This window comes from Ciona robusta, chromosome 1, assembly GCF_009617815.1.
Source record: "Ciona robusta chromosome 1, ASM961781v2".
NCBI classification, from domain to species: Eukaryota; Metazoa; Chordata; class Ascidiacea; order Phlebobranchia; family Cionidae; genus Ciona; species Ciona robusta.
The window spans coordinates 15,072,868-15,090,980 of NC_143235.1; the positions used below are offsets into that span (position 1 = coordinate 15,072,868).

General features: G+C 36.0%; 2 protein-coding genes across 2 annotated transcripts in view; one reads left to right on the forward strand and one right to left on the reverse strand.

The window, feature by feature from the left end:
* The window catches only part of LOC149743660 (fibrocystin-L-like), a 68,813-nt gene that overhangs the window by 17,482 nt on the left and 33,218 nt on the right, over positions 1–18,113 (forward strand). The window contains exons 27-54 of the mRNA XM_089891968.1: positions 327–509; positions 862–1,028; positions 1,493–1,589; positions 1,892–2,011; positions 2,509–2,666; positions 3,167–3,315; positions 3,770–3,894; positions 4,185–4,331; positions 4,745–4,858; positions 5,081–5,299; positions 5,520–5,683; positions 6,094–6,178; positions 6,606–6,755; positions 7,255–7,420; positions 8,145–8,262; positions 8,428–8,565; positions 8,859–8,990; positions 9,819–10,016; positions 10,354–10,471; positions 10,754–10,843; positions 11,219–11,346; positions 11,608–11,750; positions 12,144–12,241; positions 12,697–12,855; positions 13,248–13,479; positions 14,026–14,284; positions 14,595–14,733; positions 15,029–15,174. Of these exons, the coding sequence (XP_089748094.1) occupies positions 327–509; positions 862–1,028; positions 1,493–1,589; positions 1,892–2,011; positions 2,509–2,666; positions 3,167–3,315; positions 3,770–3,894; positions 4,185–4,331; positions 4,745–4,858; positions 5,081–5,299; positions 5,520–5,683; positions 6,094–6,178; positions 6,606–6,755; positions 7,255–7,420; positions 8,145–8,262; positions 8,428–8,565; positions 8,859–8,990; positions 9,819–10,016; positions 10,354–10,471; positions 10,754–10,843; positions 11,219–11,346; positions 11,608–11,750; positions 12,144–12,241; positions 12,697–12,855; positions 13,248–13,479; positions 14,026–14,284; positions 14,595–14,733; positions 15,029–15,174 (4,142 nt within the window). The remainder of the gene's footprint in view (positions 1–326; positions 510–861; positions 1,029–1,492; positions 1,590–1,891; positions 2,012–2,508; positions 2,667–3,166; positions 3,316–3,769; positions 3,895–4,184; positions 4,332–4,744; positions 4,859–5,080; positions 5,300–5,519; positions 5,684–6,093; positions 6,179–6,605; positions 6,756–7,254; positions 7,421–8,144; positions 8,263–8,427; positions 8,566–8,858; positions 8,991–9,818; positions 10,017–10,353; positions 10,472–10,753; positions 10,844–11,218; positions 11,347–11,607; positions 11,751–12,143; positions 12,242–12,696; positions 12,856–13,247; positions 13,480–14,025; positions 14,285–14,594; positions 14,734–15,028; positions 15,175–18,113) is intronic.
* LOC149743661 (uncharacterized) lies at positions 15,470–17,055 on the reverse strand. Its single transcript, XM_089891982.1, has 2 exons — positions 16,031–17,055; positions 15,470–15,794 (listed from the first exon to the last, which is right to left on the reverse strand). Exons 1-2 carry the CDS (start codon positions 17,010–17,012, stop codon positions 15,640–15,642), a joined length of 1,137 nt encoding a protein of 378 aa, XP_089748108.1. The 5' UTR covers positions 17,013–17,055; the 3' UTR covers positions 15,470–15,639.

Here is an 18,113-nt window from a genome sequence, read left to right on the forward strand (position 1 = left end):
TTAACGTAATATTTAACATAATTTTTAACATAGTATTTTATAATTTTTTTTAAATAAATTGATTCTGACAGATATATTATTTCAAATTAACAATGTTCCAAACTATTCCTAGCATATTTTTTTAACATAACATTTTACATTATTTTTAACATATTATTTTACATTATTTTTAACATATATTTTACATAATTTTAACATATATTTTACATAGTTTTTAACATATTATTTTACATAATTTTTAACGTAATATTTTATAAGTTCTTTTAAACAAATTGATTCCGACAGATATATTATTTCAAAATAACAATGTTTCAACCTTTCCCCAGCATATGGGATTGGTTACGCATGGAATCCATCCAACTTGGAGGTTGAGGTCGGAGATGTTGTTCGGTTCCTGTGGTCGGTCCCTGAGATGGTGGAGGGGAAGAAGATCGGAGTTTACACGACAGCTGATGCGGTGAGCAAGAGCTTCAATGAAGATGGATTCAATGTTCCATCATCTGTATCGGGTGGGTTTAGCAGGCTTGCTTTTATATAGGAATATATTAATAGCCATAAAGTTACACTCATGGTAACTAGTAAGAACTATATGGTAACTAGGGATAACTATACAGTAACTAGTCTTAACTATATGGTAACTAGTAAGAGAGCAAAATTTGTGTAAAATTTAGTAATTAATTAAAAAAAATAAATTTTTTAATTAGTTTTACCAATTTAACAACCATCGTTTTGCTGTTATTTCCCTTTTTTTCAACTTATATAGTTGATAAAGTGAAATGGTGTCATGAACAGGATATTTTGGCTAAATTTAGTAACTTGGCTCCAACCTTATTTGATATAACAAGTTAACTTATCTCACAGGAAGTCACGTCCACACTTTCACCGTGGCTGGCGATTACTTCTACGCCAGTGGTTGCCTTGACGATGCGTGTTCTATCTTCATGAGGGGGAAGATTGTCGTTAAACCTGTAACAGCGAAGACACGAACTTTGTCGGTTAAACTTGGAGGCCACGAGGCTGAGTACCCGGTGTGTAAAGTATAATAACAATGCAAATATATAAATAACACTAGTGGTACTAATGACTTAAAGTGTATAGGATTACTAGATTGCAAATACAACAATGCAAATATATACAGAACCTTAGTGCTATATAATACCTTGTGATATATATGATTGTTTTGTTAGGTTACAACAAACTTTTTTTGTTTATGTTTAAAGATAAATTTACATACTTTATTGTCTATATTAATTATCAGTTTACATTACATCTGGTTTTGAAGACTGTAGTGTTAAAAATAAGATGTGTTTGTAAAACTTTGAAAAATCATAAGCACATCTTAACATTAATACTCAAATGTTGCGACATGCATACTAGTGAAGAAAAATGTTTTGGTTAAATAAAGATTCTTGTTGTACTACATTTTCAGAAACAACTAATTAATAAGTTCCCCAAGGGACATTAAAATAGCTGTTAACAAAACATACATTAGGTGTCTGGAGCACCGAGTTTCTCATTTGATGGAGCGCCTACAGTCACAAGTATCTCTCCACAAACTGGAACCACGGACACCACCATCACTATAACTGGTAAGTTACTACATAAATATGTTGTTACAAGTTTGATTGGATTATTTATCGTTGCAAGTTAGGTCATGAAAGTAAAAATAACATGTGTATTCTGTTTCATACACCTCGTGACAGCTTAAAAGTTACCACGTATGCTACTTATTTATCTTTACATAGCAGGGGCAACAGTGGTTTCTTTAACAGGAGTGTTCTGATTCATACACCTCGTGCAAGTTTTTGTAACTTACACCACACATATGTATAGTGGACATCATATTCACAATACAACTTATCACTAGGTTATAACCATTATATTTAAACAGGGACTCAATTCACTAACGTTGCACCAAGCGTAAAGATTCAAGGCATGACGTGCACTGTACTAACATCTTCTGCCACACAAATCACATGCAAAGTCCCAACATCAGAAGAGATGCCAGTTGGTAAGATCACATATAACTGTTGGTTCTAGCATTTTAATTATTAAATAATAAAAATATATTTTGTGTTCCAATATGTAATTGTTTTCGTATTCTCTTGAACCAAACCTTGAATGTTTTATGATTAAAAAGGTCGCAGCAAAATTTTAAACAGCAAGTTTATGTAAAAACCTTAAGCACGCCATGTGCTCAACCACTTGCTCTTATCAGTTTAAAATATTCCCGGAATCTTATATAGTTGTATTGACTTTGTTATGTAGGATGTTTGGTATAGTTATACTACAGTTCTATCTATGTATGCTATTCAGGTATTTTGGCTCTTCTCGTAAAAACATTGGCTAACCGATGTTTCGACATCCTGATTATGTCATCTTCGAGTATAAATATGCCTGGTGGCAACAATACATTCCATGTATTTTATATATTTATTTTAAAACCAATTATTGACATTGCTTTTTACGCCAATGTTCGTTTCTTACATTACCCATCTCCACCACCAGCTACTTATGGAGAGGTTGTCGTCAATGTTGCATCTGTGGGAAACGCTCTCGTGGAGATCAAGAACCTCACCAACCGATACTTTGCTCTTCTTCCTCTGGTTTCATCAATCTCACCAACATCAGGTTCAACGGCTGGAGGAACCAAACTCACAATCCAGGTTGGTTTGCAGCGTTCTGGTCACAGTTCTCATCTTGTAACCGTGGGGTACTAGGTATCAACTACTTTAAACCTGACCGCATTTGCCTAAACCCAGCAAGTGCGCATGGTGCCTTGTTCTGTTACTTCTGGGTTTTATTTTGAGAGTGATAGACAGTCTTTATAACAACTACCAACATGCATCAAGCTGTAAAAATTTAATAAAAAGTATAAATAAAACGTTTCTATTTATTCTTGTGAGGTGAGAGGACACCGTTAACATAATTTTTCATATTTGCTAAGCGAGTTTTTTGCAATTAACAGCGCTTTTTTAAAGTTGTGAGGATAAGATTTGAGTATAATTCAGTATTTTCAATTATAAGTAACATTTGTGGTAACTTGTAATGGGCCATGTGTTATAAGTTATAAAGACTGTCACTGCTTGTCACAAAATAATAAATAACTGATAATGGTTATGTTAATTGCTTAACCACACATTTAACTCATGTTGTTCAAACCCAGGGTTCAGGGTTCACAACCAGCAGCACAGTTATGATTGGAACAGCAACTACGTGCACAGTGATTGCAGATGAAACCTCTTATACACAGCTGGTATGCACAACTCCTGCAGTTGGATCTGCAGTCAGTGGTGCAGTGAAAATTACACAAAGGTGAGTTTGATTTATTTTAGTAATTGTTAAAAGACTAACCCAATTGTTGTTACCAAAAGTGGAAACATACCCATGTTTTATCCCTTTTTACGCCGTTACCATAAATACCACAAACACATAAATTCATTTATCTGTTCAATTACAGTAGTGGGGATCTATTATGTCACACGTAAAACTAATAAGCAGCAAAGTGGTAACCTTCTTTTTTTATTAAGATATATATTAAATAAACAATTAGGATAAGTTGGCTTTAAAATTTGAGTTGCCAATACTCTATTTATCTTAACTGTTGAGTGGTTACTAATGGGTTGTAGCCTGAGTGTTGGAGTAATAGGCCAACTGGTCTAAGTCTAATGTCTCATGCCACTCAATCTCGTAGAATAAAAAACACACGTAGGACCTCACCCACATAGAATAGAAATATCAATATAAAAACACTCTACTTGTTGCCTAGTGGCCAAGAAGCAACATGCTCTCTATGCACCTTTGCGTTTGATGATGCATCTACACCAAGTATAACAAGCCGCAGTGAAACAACTACTGATAGATCTAGTGTTCCCATGGTCATAAGTGGAAGTGGTAAGTAACTATGTGCATGATAGAATCTTGTGTTGCTTGGTAAACACTAAGAGCATTTATGGTTTGCTTGATTAAATAATTTAGTTATTTTATATGAAACCTTTAAGCAGTGTTGAGTATATGTACATACGTTGTGTTAAATTACCCTTTTTTGCAACAAGAATATGCATCGAATCTAAACTTATCGTTCAGCAATAAATGGAATTGTCGTGTTACACTTCAAAAATAACTCAAAAGAAAGTTGGAAAAGAAAATAAAAAAATTAAATACCGAAATGTTTTAAATTTCAGGATTTGGAAGTACTCTTGGTGACGTCACTGTTACCGTGGGAATGGTTAGTTGTGTTCTAAGCTCGGTCACTGACACAGAAATTAATTGTGACGTTGGCAGATTTGCTGCTGGTGGTAATGACATTGTAGTGCATATTGCTGGAAAAGGTGAGAAACAGAAACTTTCGTTTTGTCTCTATGTTAATACTTTATTATTTTAACAGCCGTTGTTTTGTCACAATTTTATGGTTTTTCGTTTCAACTATTCTTTAATCTTTAATACCATAATCGAAGAGACAAATAAAAGCTATTTTTATTACAATAAAATGTATTGTTGTGTTGAATAATGGTGGTTATCAATTCATATGAGTGTATATGGCTAACAATTAGTTTAAGCTTTCTATAGTTGAACAGTTGAATAGTTTACTGTTAAGTGTCTTATTCTAGGACACACTTACACTTGCAATGGCAGTATTGAGATTTAAATCCTAACCCATATCTCTTTCAAAATTGTCTAGAACCCAATATTGTCCCCATAAAGCAACTTTAAACCTCCCTTCTTACAAACATAACTTTTACAGGAAATGCAAAGTTTTCAAACAACGCTGATTCAAGCATCAGCAACCCAGCTCTTGTTGACAGCCTTACACCAAGTATTGGGAGCATAAATGGTGGAACCAAACTTACAATTGCTGGTATGACGTGGCACATGGGAATTATTAAGATTTATGTTCATACTAAACAAATAAGAACAGAAAGATCATAGATTCATCAACTTAGTTTAAACAAGTTTTTTTTAAATCATTTTACTTTGTACATCGAAAGTCATGGTAACTAAAATAATTGTAATGACGCTGTTCAACTTTTGATAAAAACCCTATGACGTCACAAAAACTAAACTATGACATCACAAACAGGTAACGGGTTCGTTAGCAGCGATGTGTCTGTTAAGATTGACGGCACAGATTGTCCAATCACGTCATCCGACTTCGGAACGATTGTTTGCACACCAGCTGCCCATTCTGCTGCAACAGTCAGTGTCATTGTGACATCACAAGGAACTGATTTCCCATCCAAGGATTTTGAATATTCGGCAACAGCGACTCCAAGTGTTGATGTAGCAAATCCAACTGAAGGTAAATTTATTGAAATTGAAGAATAAATTACTTTAAGGTAAATTTTAAAGAAACAAAAAATGTACAAAGATACGTCTGTGTATGTTTGTATTACTTTCTAGGAATCCCAATAAAATTAATATTTATTTCCAGATGTTTAAATTACATTTAACATAATGTGCTAACATGTTGTACTTTGTTAATACTTTGCTGACATCTTATTTCTTGTTAACTTTTCCAGGAATGTCGGGCAACACTCTTACATTAACTGGAACTGGGTTTGGCACCTCTGCTAATGATGTGGCAGTCACTGTTGGTGGAGTTGCTTGCGCTGTTACAAGTGTCATTGACACACAAGTTGAATGCACGTTGGGATCAAGGGAAGGAGGGTCCGCTCCTATTGCTGTATGTCATTAATATGCATTGAAGTATTATATATATAATAAACTACAATTGAAGCATCATTTTATGTGCCCACTCTATATTATTGTTAAACCGTAAACTACAACTTTTAAATATATGCTTTGGTATGTTGAATGAAGGAATGAATGAATGAATGAATCTATCTTACTTTATCCTCGCGTGGCCGGATGTTACTATTACACTACTTCTAAAGCAGCATTTTGTCGCTTATTTCTTGCTTTAACTGTGCGGCCTCTTAAACTTCCTTTAAATTTACATAGTACAATACTTTGGCTCAATGATTCTTAAGCTTTTTATTACTTTTGTGGGTGAATGCTATTTGTAGTTGCCTTTATGATACTTATACCAAGTTAGTTTTTGTGTATGTAACTGTTATTCACTTTTAATCTCAGGTAAACGTTGGTGCTGCTGGAGATGCAACAGTTTCAGCAACCTTCAGTTACATTCTCAGTGTTTCAGCTGTTGCACCAATTGAAGGTAACGTAACACTTACTCTTAGAATATTATAACAAAGATCATATTAATTAACATTGTTTTTTTTTCATTTTAAAACAAACTTATAGTAACACAAATGCGGGGCATTTGGGTAAAACAAATATATAACTGTTGAAAAATGTGTTGCTACTTAATCAAGCAAACAGATAAATAATTTTTTGCACATTTTTTTACAATAATAATATTACTTATAGTAATAAAAACGTGTTTTTTATGTCCAATTCAGGTTTGGGTGAAAAAATGTATAACTATGGTTTAAATACAAATGTTTTGGAGACACCGTTTAAAAAAGATTACTAAATTACCTTTAAATATCAAAAAATATATTTTAGATAGAATTTATTATATACATGGTGACAACAATTATAAAGATAACTTAATCACTTAAATTAAAATGATTCCATTACAGGTAGTTATGGTGGTGGCCAATCTATCACTGTAACCGGACAAGGATTTTCCAACAATACAGTTGTAACTGTTTGTGGCAATGCATGTATTGTATCAAGTGACACCACCACTCAAGTTGTTTGCGCCACACCATCTAATGCTAACACCGATGGTAAGTTATAATGTTTAATAGAATATGTACATATTGTTTTATGCTGGTGGGTGCTTGGCATGGCATGATAGATGAGACCTAAGATTTATGCCAGAGTTGGCCAATTACCCAAACACAGGCATTACTCAAACACCCAGGACGCTACAACCCATTAGTGATTACTGAGTTTAAGTAATGTCTGTTAAATGTTGCTTAAAGATACACACATCTATCAGTACCGGTATTAAGCATTGAATCTGGTATCTTTCGGTTATGATGCAAGCGCCTTACTATGGAGTTACGACACAGACATAGAATATTATGTAATGCTGTTAATACTAATAACATTAAATATATATTGCCTAAAATAAATTGCAAAATACTTCCCCCTATGCCACCTAAACTGTAGCTTTACTAAAATTGCAAATATAAAATATTTTAGCATTTTTACACCACATCGTATTTGACCTTACACAACCCCACTAAGTATTTATCTTTTTTAAACTTTTACTTTCCACAGCCACAACTGCTTGTGACGTTAAGATTGCAAACGGTGTTGACTCTGTGACCCACACCACACAATATGAGTACAAGACATCATTGACACCTGAGGTCACGAGTGTGAGCCCATCATCTGGAGGAACCGCAGGTGGAACTCGTATCACGATCACGGGATCTGGGTTCACGTGAGTGTCTCATGAAGTTGTGTTATTTAAATGGGTTTGTATTTTGTGTAACGAGTCACTTGTGTCATAACTCGACAGTGAGCATGAGGTGTATGAATACGCCATGTGTGTCTGGTATATAAGAAGACACCCGTGTTATTACTTGACAGTGAGCATGGGGTGTATGCATACACCATGTGTGTCTGGTGTATAAGAAGACACCCATGTTATAACTCGACAGTGAGCATGAGATGTATGAATACACCATGTGTGTCTGTTGTATAAGAAGGCACTCATTTTATAACTTAACAGCGAGCATGAGGTGTATGAATGCACCATGTGTGTCTGGTGTATAAGAAGACACCCATGTTATAACTCGACAGTGAGCATGAGGTGTATGAATACACCAAGTGTGTCTGGTGTATAAGAAGACACCCATGTTATAACTCGACAGTGAGCATGAGGTGTATGAATACAACATGTGTGTCTGGTGTATAAGAAGACACCCATGTTATAACTCGACAGTGAGCATGAGGTGTATGAATACAACATGTGTGTCTGGTGTATAAGAAGACACCCATGTTATAACTCGACAGTGAGCATGAGGTGTATGAATACAACATGTGTGTCTGGTGTATAAGAAGACACCCATGTTATAACTCGACAGTGAGCATGAGGTGTATGAATACAACATGTGTGTCTGGTGTATAAGAAACATCTGTAATACAAACTTATAAATCCTCAGACTAAACAGTGCGACGCCAACTGTGAAGATTGACGGAAGTGTTTGCGACATTGAAACATCAACAGATACAAGCATTATCTGCGTCACTAATGCACACACAGGATCAAAGAAAGCAAAGGTACTTTTACACCTTCTATTCATAGTGTGTATGAACATTTTACTGTTAAATGCCCCTGTTGGTTTTTAAAATATCACGAACCCTTAGATCATTTTGTAAAGATAAATAAAAATTATGTTGTTGTATCACAGAAAGTATTTGTTTAATCACAATGTTCATTATTAGGTTGCAGTTACTGTTGGTACAAATGGTATCGCAACCCAAGGCGCCGCCGACTTTTATTACATCGACAAGTGGTCTTCTATCTTTACTTGGGGAGGAACGACAGTTCCAACCACCTCAGACTTCGTTATTATTAACGAGGTGACCGTTTGAATGAATTAAAGTTATTTATCTCGTGTGGTAGGGCAACGTCAGCTGGTATAACACAGGTGTCTTATTTATAAAATATAGTCAAGATAACGTAAACAAGAATGTTTTTTTCTGTAACAAATATGTGGAAACAGACAGCTGATATCACAGTTTTTAAACAAAAAAGCCTGTAACAATCTCAACACAGTCTCCACATAATCCTTTTATATAATCTTATCATATCCCATATACAGCTTATGAAATATATTTTATGACTTTTAACAATTATATATTTTATATCTCAGGGCCAAACCATCTTGCTTGACACTGACACTGCTGTTCTTAAAATGCTTTTGATCCAAGGAGGGGAGCTCATATTCGATGAGAAGGATGTCACTTTGAAGGCTGAGAACATTCTTATTACAAAGCAGGGAAAGCTTCAGGTTGGTTTAAGTTTGTGTGTTATCATGTATCTTGGAAGGCATCCATTTATAGATAGGATCATGGGGTATATGAATACACCATGTGTGTCTGGTGTGTAAGAAGGCACCCATGTTATAACTCAACAGTGAGCATGAGGTGTATGAATACACCATATGTGTCTGGTGTATAAGAAGACACCCATGTTATAACTCGACAGTGAGCACGAGGTGTATGAATACACCATTTGTGTCTGGTGTATAAGAAGACACCCATGTTATAACTCGACAGTGAACATGAGGTGTATGAATACACCATGTGTGTCTGGTGTATAAGAAGACATCCATGTTATAACTCGACAGTGAGCATGAAGTGTATGAATACACCATGTGTGTCTGGTGTATAAGAAGACATCCATGTTATAACTCGACAGTGAGCATGAGGTGTATAAATACACCATGTGTGTCTGGTATAATAAGGCACCCATGTTATAACTCGACAGCGAGCATGAGGTATATGAATACACCATGTGTGTCTGGTATAAGAAGACACCCATGTTATAACTCAACAGTGAGCATGAGGTATATGAATACACTAAGTGTGTCAGGTGTATAAGAAGACACCCATGTTATAACTCAACAGTGAGCATGAGGTATATGAATACACCAAGTGTGTCTGGTATAAGAAGACACTCATGTTATAACTCAACAGTGAGCATGAGGTGTATGAATACACCATGTGTCTGGTGTATGAGAAGAAACCCATGTTATACCTTTGCAATAATCATGAGTTTTATGAATACATATGTTATAACCCAACAGTGACCATGATATGTATTGTTTTACCTTCAGGTTGGAACAGAGGAAGCACCCTTTCAGCACAAAGCAATCATAGAGATGCACGGTCACTTGAGGTCACCAGAGCTACCAATATATGGAGCAAAGACGTTAGCTGTGAGGAATGGAACGCTGGACCTCCATGGAAAGTTTATTCCCCAGACTTGGTCCAAACTTGCAAGCACGGCAGCAGCTGGCGCTACACAGGTGATTGTTGGGTTTCATTGGACTTGCTCGCAGCTCTAAGCTTCAACTTTTTTTAGCATTCTGCTATGCTTAAAAAGTACTGGTTAATAATTAAGTTAATCGATTAATTGTTTTTGTTTGACATTGCGGCTCATTGGCTTGGTGCCTGTATTGAAATTTAAGGTTACCAGATTTAATTTTTGGTGTTGCTGCTATTATAGACATCTGTCTTTTTTGGCAAGACACATAACATTCCCTTAACGAAGTGGTCACTAATAAAAATAAACATTTTCTCTTGTTATTAACTGTAGGCCTATATTGTTTAAAAATTGTTTAATTAAAGTTTATGTTGCATTAGATCACATTGGAACACTCAGTAACTTGGCAAGTTAATGATGAGATTGTGATTGCAACAACTGGTCTGCGCCATTCACAATCGCAAACTGAAAAGAAGACGATCTCTGCTGTCTCTGCGGGTAAGTTAATATGGTCATAGTGATCCATATAATGTTTATGTTGGTCTTCTACTAAACCCAACAAGTACAAAACAAAGCAATAGGCTGTCACCTGAACAATCGCTCGTGATTTAAACATCTATTTGTATAACAGCAACCTGGGTGTCAAGGTAACTGGGCCGCTCTGTCCCCAATTTCATGTTGCATGACATGCCACGCTGTAGGAACTCAATAGAATAAAATAAAAATTGTTTTATAAACTCTTAAACAGGTAACCTTTTATAATAATTGATTCTATTCCAGATGGAAGAACTCTAACATTGACAGATGCTTTGAAATATGAGCATCTTGGTGTGAGTGAAACATTTGGGTCCCACACCATTCATTTCAGAGGTTTGTTCATACTTTGTTGATCATAATGTGTTGTTAAACGTGTTGTTAAAGTAGCCAACAGTTAGAAAGATGTCTGACGTTATTGCTCCCACTCAGTGGTCTCTAATGTTTGTGTAAACTATCAGCCAAACAGAAAAAGGATCACCAACAAAATAACATACGCGGCAACTCGTAAGCCGGCACGAGGTGTACAAAACAAAACACCTGTGTTATAACAACTGTTGTTGCTTGCCATGCGAGGATAAATAAGTTTCATACGGGGTAACTCATAAGCGAACATGAGGTGTACAAAGCAGAACACCCATGCTATAATGACTATTGTTGTTCGCCATGCAAAAACAAGTAACTTCTATTCATATACCATGATCTTCATAGCTGAGGTCGGTTTGTTGACACGAAACATTGTCTTCCGTGGTTCTGATGATCATGTATGGCACGATGACATTCCCGCTTGCCCTGATGGTTTTGACACTGGAGAGTTTGCACAACAAACCTGTTTCCAGGTGGGTGAGATATCTAACTTTCGATGCATGTATTTGTAGATGTATTGATACACCATATTTATGGTATATAAAAAGATTCAATGTTATAACTTAACAATGAGCATGAGGTGCATTGATACACCATGTTCATTCGGTGTAAAAAAAGACATACACAAACATATGTTAAACCTGGATAGTAAGCATGAGCTATATAATTACAGTGTATAATTATATGAAGGTTTTTTTGACAATCTTGTTATAGTATGCTTGATATTCATCTAGGGTCGTTTTGGAGATGAAACCGGTTCCGACCAGTTTGGAGCTTCTATTATGATGCACGCTGCTGATGAAAGCAAAGGAACTGCACTTGCTCGTATTGAAGGGATAGAAGCAACTTATGTCGGTCAGGCCTTTAGATTAGGAAGGTGAGTGAATTACATCAATGCTTGTTAATTCTTTATTGATTCTTCAAGTGTTCTATTCTTTCCATGTTATTTTATGTGGTTGATTTTACTTTGAGTCATGCCATGGGACAGGAGGCTTAGGCCTAAGCAGTCTCAGTAATTTTTTTGTGAATTCCTTTTACTCCACTTTCGGTAAAGTGTCAACAAAGAAAGCATAAATGAATAAATGCATGTATGTACAAATGAATGTAGTTTTATCCTGGCGTAGCCGGAAAACCACAGTTGTTACAAGGCGGGTGTTTTGTTTCATACTCGTTGGGCCCGCTTATAAATTACCAAGTATGTAACTTTGTGGGTGATTATTTGGCGAATTTTTTTCATTTTTTCATTGCGTGATAAATGATTTTAATGCAGATACCCAATCCATTTCCACTTGATGGGTCAAGTAGGGGGGATGTATGTTAGAAGGTGCTCCATTCATAAAACATTTAACAGAGCTGTCACCATACACGGTAAATTACTTATTTATAACTTTAACTACATTCATCACTATATTTTGTTCTCTTAAACTTATCGTGGAAATATAAATATGCCATGTTTTGTAAAATAATTTCATGGTTGTATAAAATTTCATTGGTATATGTGACAAATCAAAAGTATAGATAAATTTTAAAAGGTGCTAATGCGATTACACAATTGTTTGTTTTAATACAACGGCTTACACTGGTTAATTTTATTAACTATGTTACGAAACATCATCCCAGTCCACCGGTTGGTTTATCATAAGTTCAAAATATTCATAAGAAGCTGAAATGATTAAGGAAAAATGTCTCAGGACTCCCATAGACCGTTGTTTAAAACACGATCAGGATATTTGAATATTATGAACTAAAGGTGTCTTCCCCCACCCTACTATACAATCTTATCTTTGTACACTTGTGTTTACTCAACTTATACTTAACTACAGGTACTCACAACTTGACTGTTGAACACAATGTTGTTTATGATGTCATGGGAGGTGCCATCTTTATTGAGGATGGTATTGAAACTAACAACGTCATTCAATACAATCTTGCCATCTTCGTAAAACAGAGCACGTCACTACTCAATGATGATGTCACACCAGGTAATAAAAATACTTTTTAACCTGCACATCCCTCAGAAACCGCTGTAGCATTAACTTGCCTTTGCCACATAAATGCTACCACACATGAATTATGTAAATATTGGAGAAGTTTGCCATGGAGTTTTTTAATGCTTACTGATAACTCCTTCATTTTGTAAGCGCGAGATCTAATAGCATGTCTCACTACACGACCAAAATTTAGACTGAATTCGTCCTATTGCTGTAATACTCTTAGCCTCATTCCAAGGCCCACTTAATATTAGTGTTGCTTGGGCTGTGGTATTAAACTTTCGCTTTATCAGTGGTATCCTATGTATGATAGTACCGAGTTCAATTATTTGCTTTATACTAATGAGTGACTGATGTTTACCTTTATATTGTTTCTATCTCAGCTGCATACTGGGTCACCAACCCTGACAACATTATAAGACACAACCACGCTGCTGGAGGAACTCACTTTGGTGCATGGTACAGAATGCACACCCATCCCGATGGTCCTTCATTCACTTCAACTGTTTGTCAAAAGAACGTCGAACTTGGTCAGTTTGAAAACAACACGGTTCACTCACAAGGATGGTTTGGACTTTGGATTTTCCAGGACTACTTCCCTAAGCAAGGAGGAAGGTGTGTTTGTATGATTGAGTTTGCAGTGGTTTATTCTATAATAAGACTGCGCCTTTAAGTAATGCATGACAAAGGAGCATGAGGTGTAGGATCGAGTTTTCAGATTCCAGATTTTTGCTTTTAGGAGATAAAACTAGCTGTTTCAGTAACAGTATACTAATATACATTACTAAGTGGAGGTATTGTAAACATAGGAAGATGTCTTGTTATTATTAAGCATACCAATATAGATAGATCAAAATGGAGTATGTTATAGGACATGTTTAAATGGGTGTATTAAACAACAACAGAAACAGTATTAAACTGTGTGTTAATATTTATACAATGATAGTTTTGGGTATAAAAAATGGTACTGCTAATACAAAATTGTTAATACTTTTATCAGAAATGTTAACGAATTCCTACCATTAACAAACATATGCCTTAACTGTGGACTTTAATTTAGATATATTTGCATTACCTAATATAACTAACTTTTTTTTCTACATATATTTAGAAAATTGTTTAAAAATTGTAATAAACTAACTTTTTCTTGTTTCTACTCAGCTGTGGTTCAAATGAGCCAAGTCCTGCTCACTTTCGTAGCCTTACAACATGGAACTGCGAGAAAGGGGCAGAGTGGGTGAATGGTGGGGCTTTACAGTTCATTGATTTCTTCATGGTTAACAATGAAGTATCTGGCATGGACCTTAAAACCATCTCAGGAACCAAATGGGGAGCAGACAAAGGAGCTATGATTAAAGATGCCGTCATAGTTGGCCACTCTTCGGTTGTTTCATCAAGTTTCCAAACCGGTACCGGAATTGTAAGTTATTGATATAATTCCCATAGATTTAAATTATTGAGGTATATAAGTGTATCTAGGCTGAGCTGGATTTAACTAGAGCCTTGGGAACTTAATTTAATTGCCACATTGGTCTAATCGCTTGCCTCTAGCCTAGAGGTTTTAGGTCCAGGGCTTATCACTCTTAAGTAGAATAAATAATATACATTGATTCATGGTCAACACTACAGTTAGAAATTTACAGTGTTTGTCACCTAATATGTGGGTTTTACCCTGTTTTTTCACAATATATATTCTGATTTTTCAATCAGCTTTAAACATTTCAATACAGGTCATGCCATTTTCTTCCAAACTGTTTATTGATGGAGCTGAATTCTACAACTTCAACAGGGGCGGTGTGCCATTTGGTGTGACTTCTATTGATGGGACATGCTCAACACTTTGTGGTGGCTTCTACTATTGGACACAACGTGAGTTACTTAGGGCCTGCTGGGGTAATATTTGGAATCGAGATCCTGTTCCAGATTGGCACAATTATGTCACACGTGTTGCTATTGCAGAGTGTGAATAATAAGTTATATTTTCAATTTGTGGAATTTCGTTGTGAACTTATTTATTGATCATGCTAATTTTTTATAAAAAAATGATGCACTTTTACCCTTTGGTCCAGTTTCTATCAGAGTTTGTTGCTCTTAAATTAAAAAAATTAAATTGTCTTAATCCAATGATGGGCCTTTATTTTGTTAACCTAAAAATCTTTCCTAGGTTTGTCATTCACGAATGCCAACAGAAAGTTCAGATTCCGTTGGGAGCACGAGGCTGCTGTTCTGGACAGAGATGGGACTTTGAATGGCAGAGCAGGGACTACACTTGTTTCAGAATCTGCTTTACTTGATCCTGCTGTTTGTAAGGTTGGTCGTGTTTATTATTGTTTATATTTAGTTCTTACTTATGGGAAAAGTCGTACACACTGTTTTGTTAATGGTAATCTTCATACAAGTTAGCGCAGCAATATTATGCGAGCATATTTAGTTTCAACTGCACATTGAAAGGGAAGTTTGCAGTTTAAGAAATCTGTTTAATTCGGTCGTATTTCAACGGGCGTTAAAACAAGAAACATCAAGTTTTCTTCAATATTTTAACTAAACTGTGGCACAGGTTTAAACAATAGAGCTACCCCAAGTCTTGGGGACTACTTTTTGGACATTTAAGTTTAACCGCTGCGTATTATAAACCTTTCAAACTATAAACAAATATGAGAAAACGCATTAAACCACAACGAAACCGGGCGTATTGTTTCGTAACAATGATCATTATGTTCAAACAAACATTTTGTTCAAGAATTTTGCTGTTACGTCATAAAGCTACATGTCACGTCACCAACTGGTTCTATCTACTGTATATGTTGATTCTTTGATTGGAGATTTGTTTACACTAGCGTACATAGGTCTATTTCCTCCGTAGCTCTCGTCGTCTTTGTTTACGGGTGAATCATCGGTGGGTGTTTCGTCATAAAGTGTTGAGTATGCTTCTGTGATTTGGATAATGTAAACAGTTATGTAGATAATATTGTTAACATAAGTTTGGACGATAACAATAGCATTGGTATAACTCTACATTTGGGCGTACCTCATGTTACACAAAGTATTAGAGGGAAAACAACACTCATTATTAAAGTATCGACTCGGAAAAGCAGGGAAGATATACCTGCTCTGCCGCATATACATATATGTTGAATGATTGAGGTAAAAACTCACAAGTTCTTACCTGGGTCAGCCACTGATTGATCTATTGTACCATATCCGTCCCCAGTATCTGGGTCGCGCTGACTTAAACTTCGCATTGAGACATAGTCCGATAAAGCAGGTTCGTTCGCTAAAGCTGGTGGTGGGGGTGGCGGCGGGGGAGCATCCATTTCAGCGATTTCGTAAACGTTCTCAGACAGGTGTTCAATAGTCTGATAACTCCCAGCTTGGTTGTCTTCAATTTCAACTGATGTCTTTAAATCTTTTCGCTTCCTGCAGCAACAGCAGTAGATAATTCCAACCAGAAATACCAAGAATAAAATCCCCCCGACGGCTATCACAATAATCAGCCATGTCTCTATCGGTACACTGGTTGGTAGTGCAGCTGTTCGTTCATTTGTGGTAGCATGTGTGCTTGTCCGACCACCAGATTCTGATGTTAGTTGTGTGCTTGTTTGACTATCAGTTATTGGTTTTGTGCTTGTTGGGTTATACGTTGTAGCTGCGACTGTGGTTTCGGCTGTTGTTGTTGTCGTTAGTGTTGATATGTTTTGTGTGGTGAAACAAAGAACGTGGTACAGGCCATTACACACTGTGGCTGTTAAAATATTTGGCCTCTGTAACGCAACTCCCACACAACCTTTAGTATCATTATATTTAATTGTTCTCCCACCAACTTTTCCAGAATCAAACCGAGAACCATCCAACCATCGATATTCGTTACCAGTACTTTCATTTCTGCTTAAACCGATCCAGAAATATGCTTTTAAACACTCGCTGAAAACTTGCAGAGCACCGTTAAACATTTCCTCCGTGTTAATAACAGCCAGTTGTGCGTTCGCTTGCTCGCATAATTCAACAGCATCAGAAAAATAATGGGTAGTGTTTCCACAAGTATATAAGAACGTCCCATTATTGGAGCGGTGACTGTTGAAACTCGCATCTGTTGTTTGCAATACAAACAACCAAACCACCACGAACCACACCAACCTAACTACTCTCATGTTGCGCCTTAAATTAAAACTAAACGATCCCTCGCCTTCGCTAAATCACCAAGACGTATATGTATGTAATTCTAATATGATTCATACGACGCTGCTTCCGAGACCGATATAGCGGAATATAAATTAGAGCGTCTGTCTATGCACGGGAGGTTATATACAAATGGACTTACCACACTACACAGGTATACGTAAGCTGTTGGAAACCGAATGTAGTCTTTATATACCACGTGTGTTTAGGCCGTGGATCGCCTTTTTTATCTATTAAAGGTAAAACTTATTTGTTTATTATACGAATAAATTAAATGACCCATACGTAAGTGAAATGTCAAATTCGGCAAGCAAAAATTTGTTTCGGTACCAGATTTCCTAAAAATCTTTGTACCTTGTTAAATTACTTTTCATATGGTCTTTATATAAACTTATAAAGGTACAACACCAATGCAGCTGCAGTACAATACTTTGTTTAATTACAAAATTACATCAACACGAATTGGAATCATACGAACTATAAAGATACAACTGAATCATCACAAGCGTTTATTTAATTGGAATGATTACGCTGCATTTAAGTACGCAGTATAATGTTTAGTACCCCGTGTCGTCACTATTTAAAGTGACGTCATCGTTAGATTGTTACAGTTCGGTGTGAAAAATTGTTCTGTTGTAAGGTTTTTGTAAAGTTTGAATTTGTGCCGTTAAAGAAAGGCATATATGTTTAAGTTGTGATTTTAAAAACGCTAATGTTACAACTTAACAATTGCGTTAAAACTAAACAGTCGTAATATATACGTTGTCCAACATTGACACATCAGGTAATAAACAATCAGACTTGTCCCATCACTTGGGCTTTCCAACATTAAATATTTCATACGCATCTTCATTCGTACTTGGTTCTACATTACAGTAAGGTGTCTCTACTGGCGGTTGAACAGGGCCAGTATTTTCATAAGTATGCATGCTATCCATCAGTTGTAATGGTTGGAATCTTTCCGCTGGTCTGTTTCTTCTTCCGTTTGACTTCCCGCTTGCTTGGTTTCGCTTCTTCCACCAACAGAAGTAGATAATTCCAACCGAGAAAATCAAGAAGGAAATTACCAGGAT

Bases quoted from the DNA above. Each gene is read 5' to 3' on its own strand.
- LOC149743661 (XM_089891982.1), bottom strand. From the start codon at position 17,012: ATGAGAGTAGTTAGGTTGGTGTGGTTCGTGGTGGTTTGGTTGTTTGTA. The intron at 15,795-16,030 runs GTAAGAACTTGT...TCCAAATCACAG, and splicing joins TCAATCAGTGGCTGACCCAG to AAGCATACTCAACACTTTAT.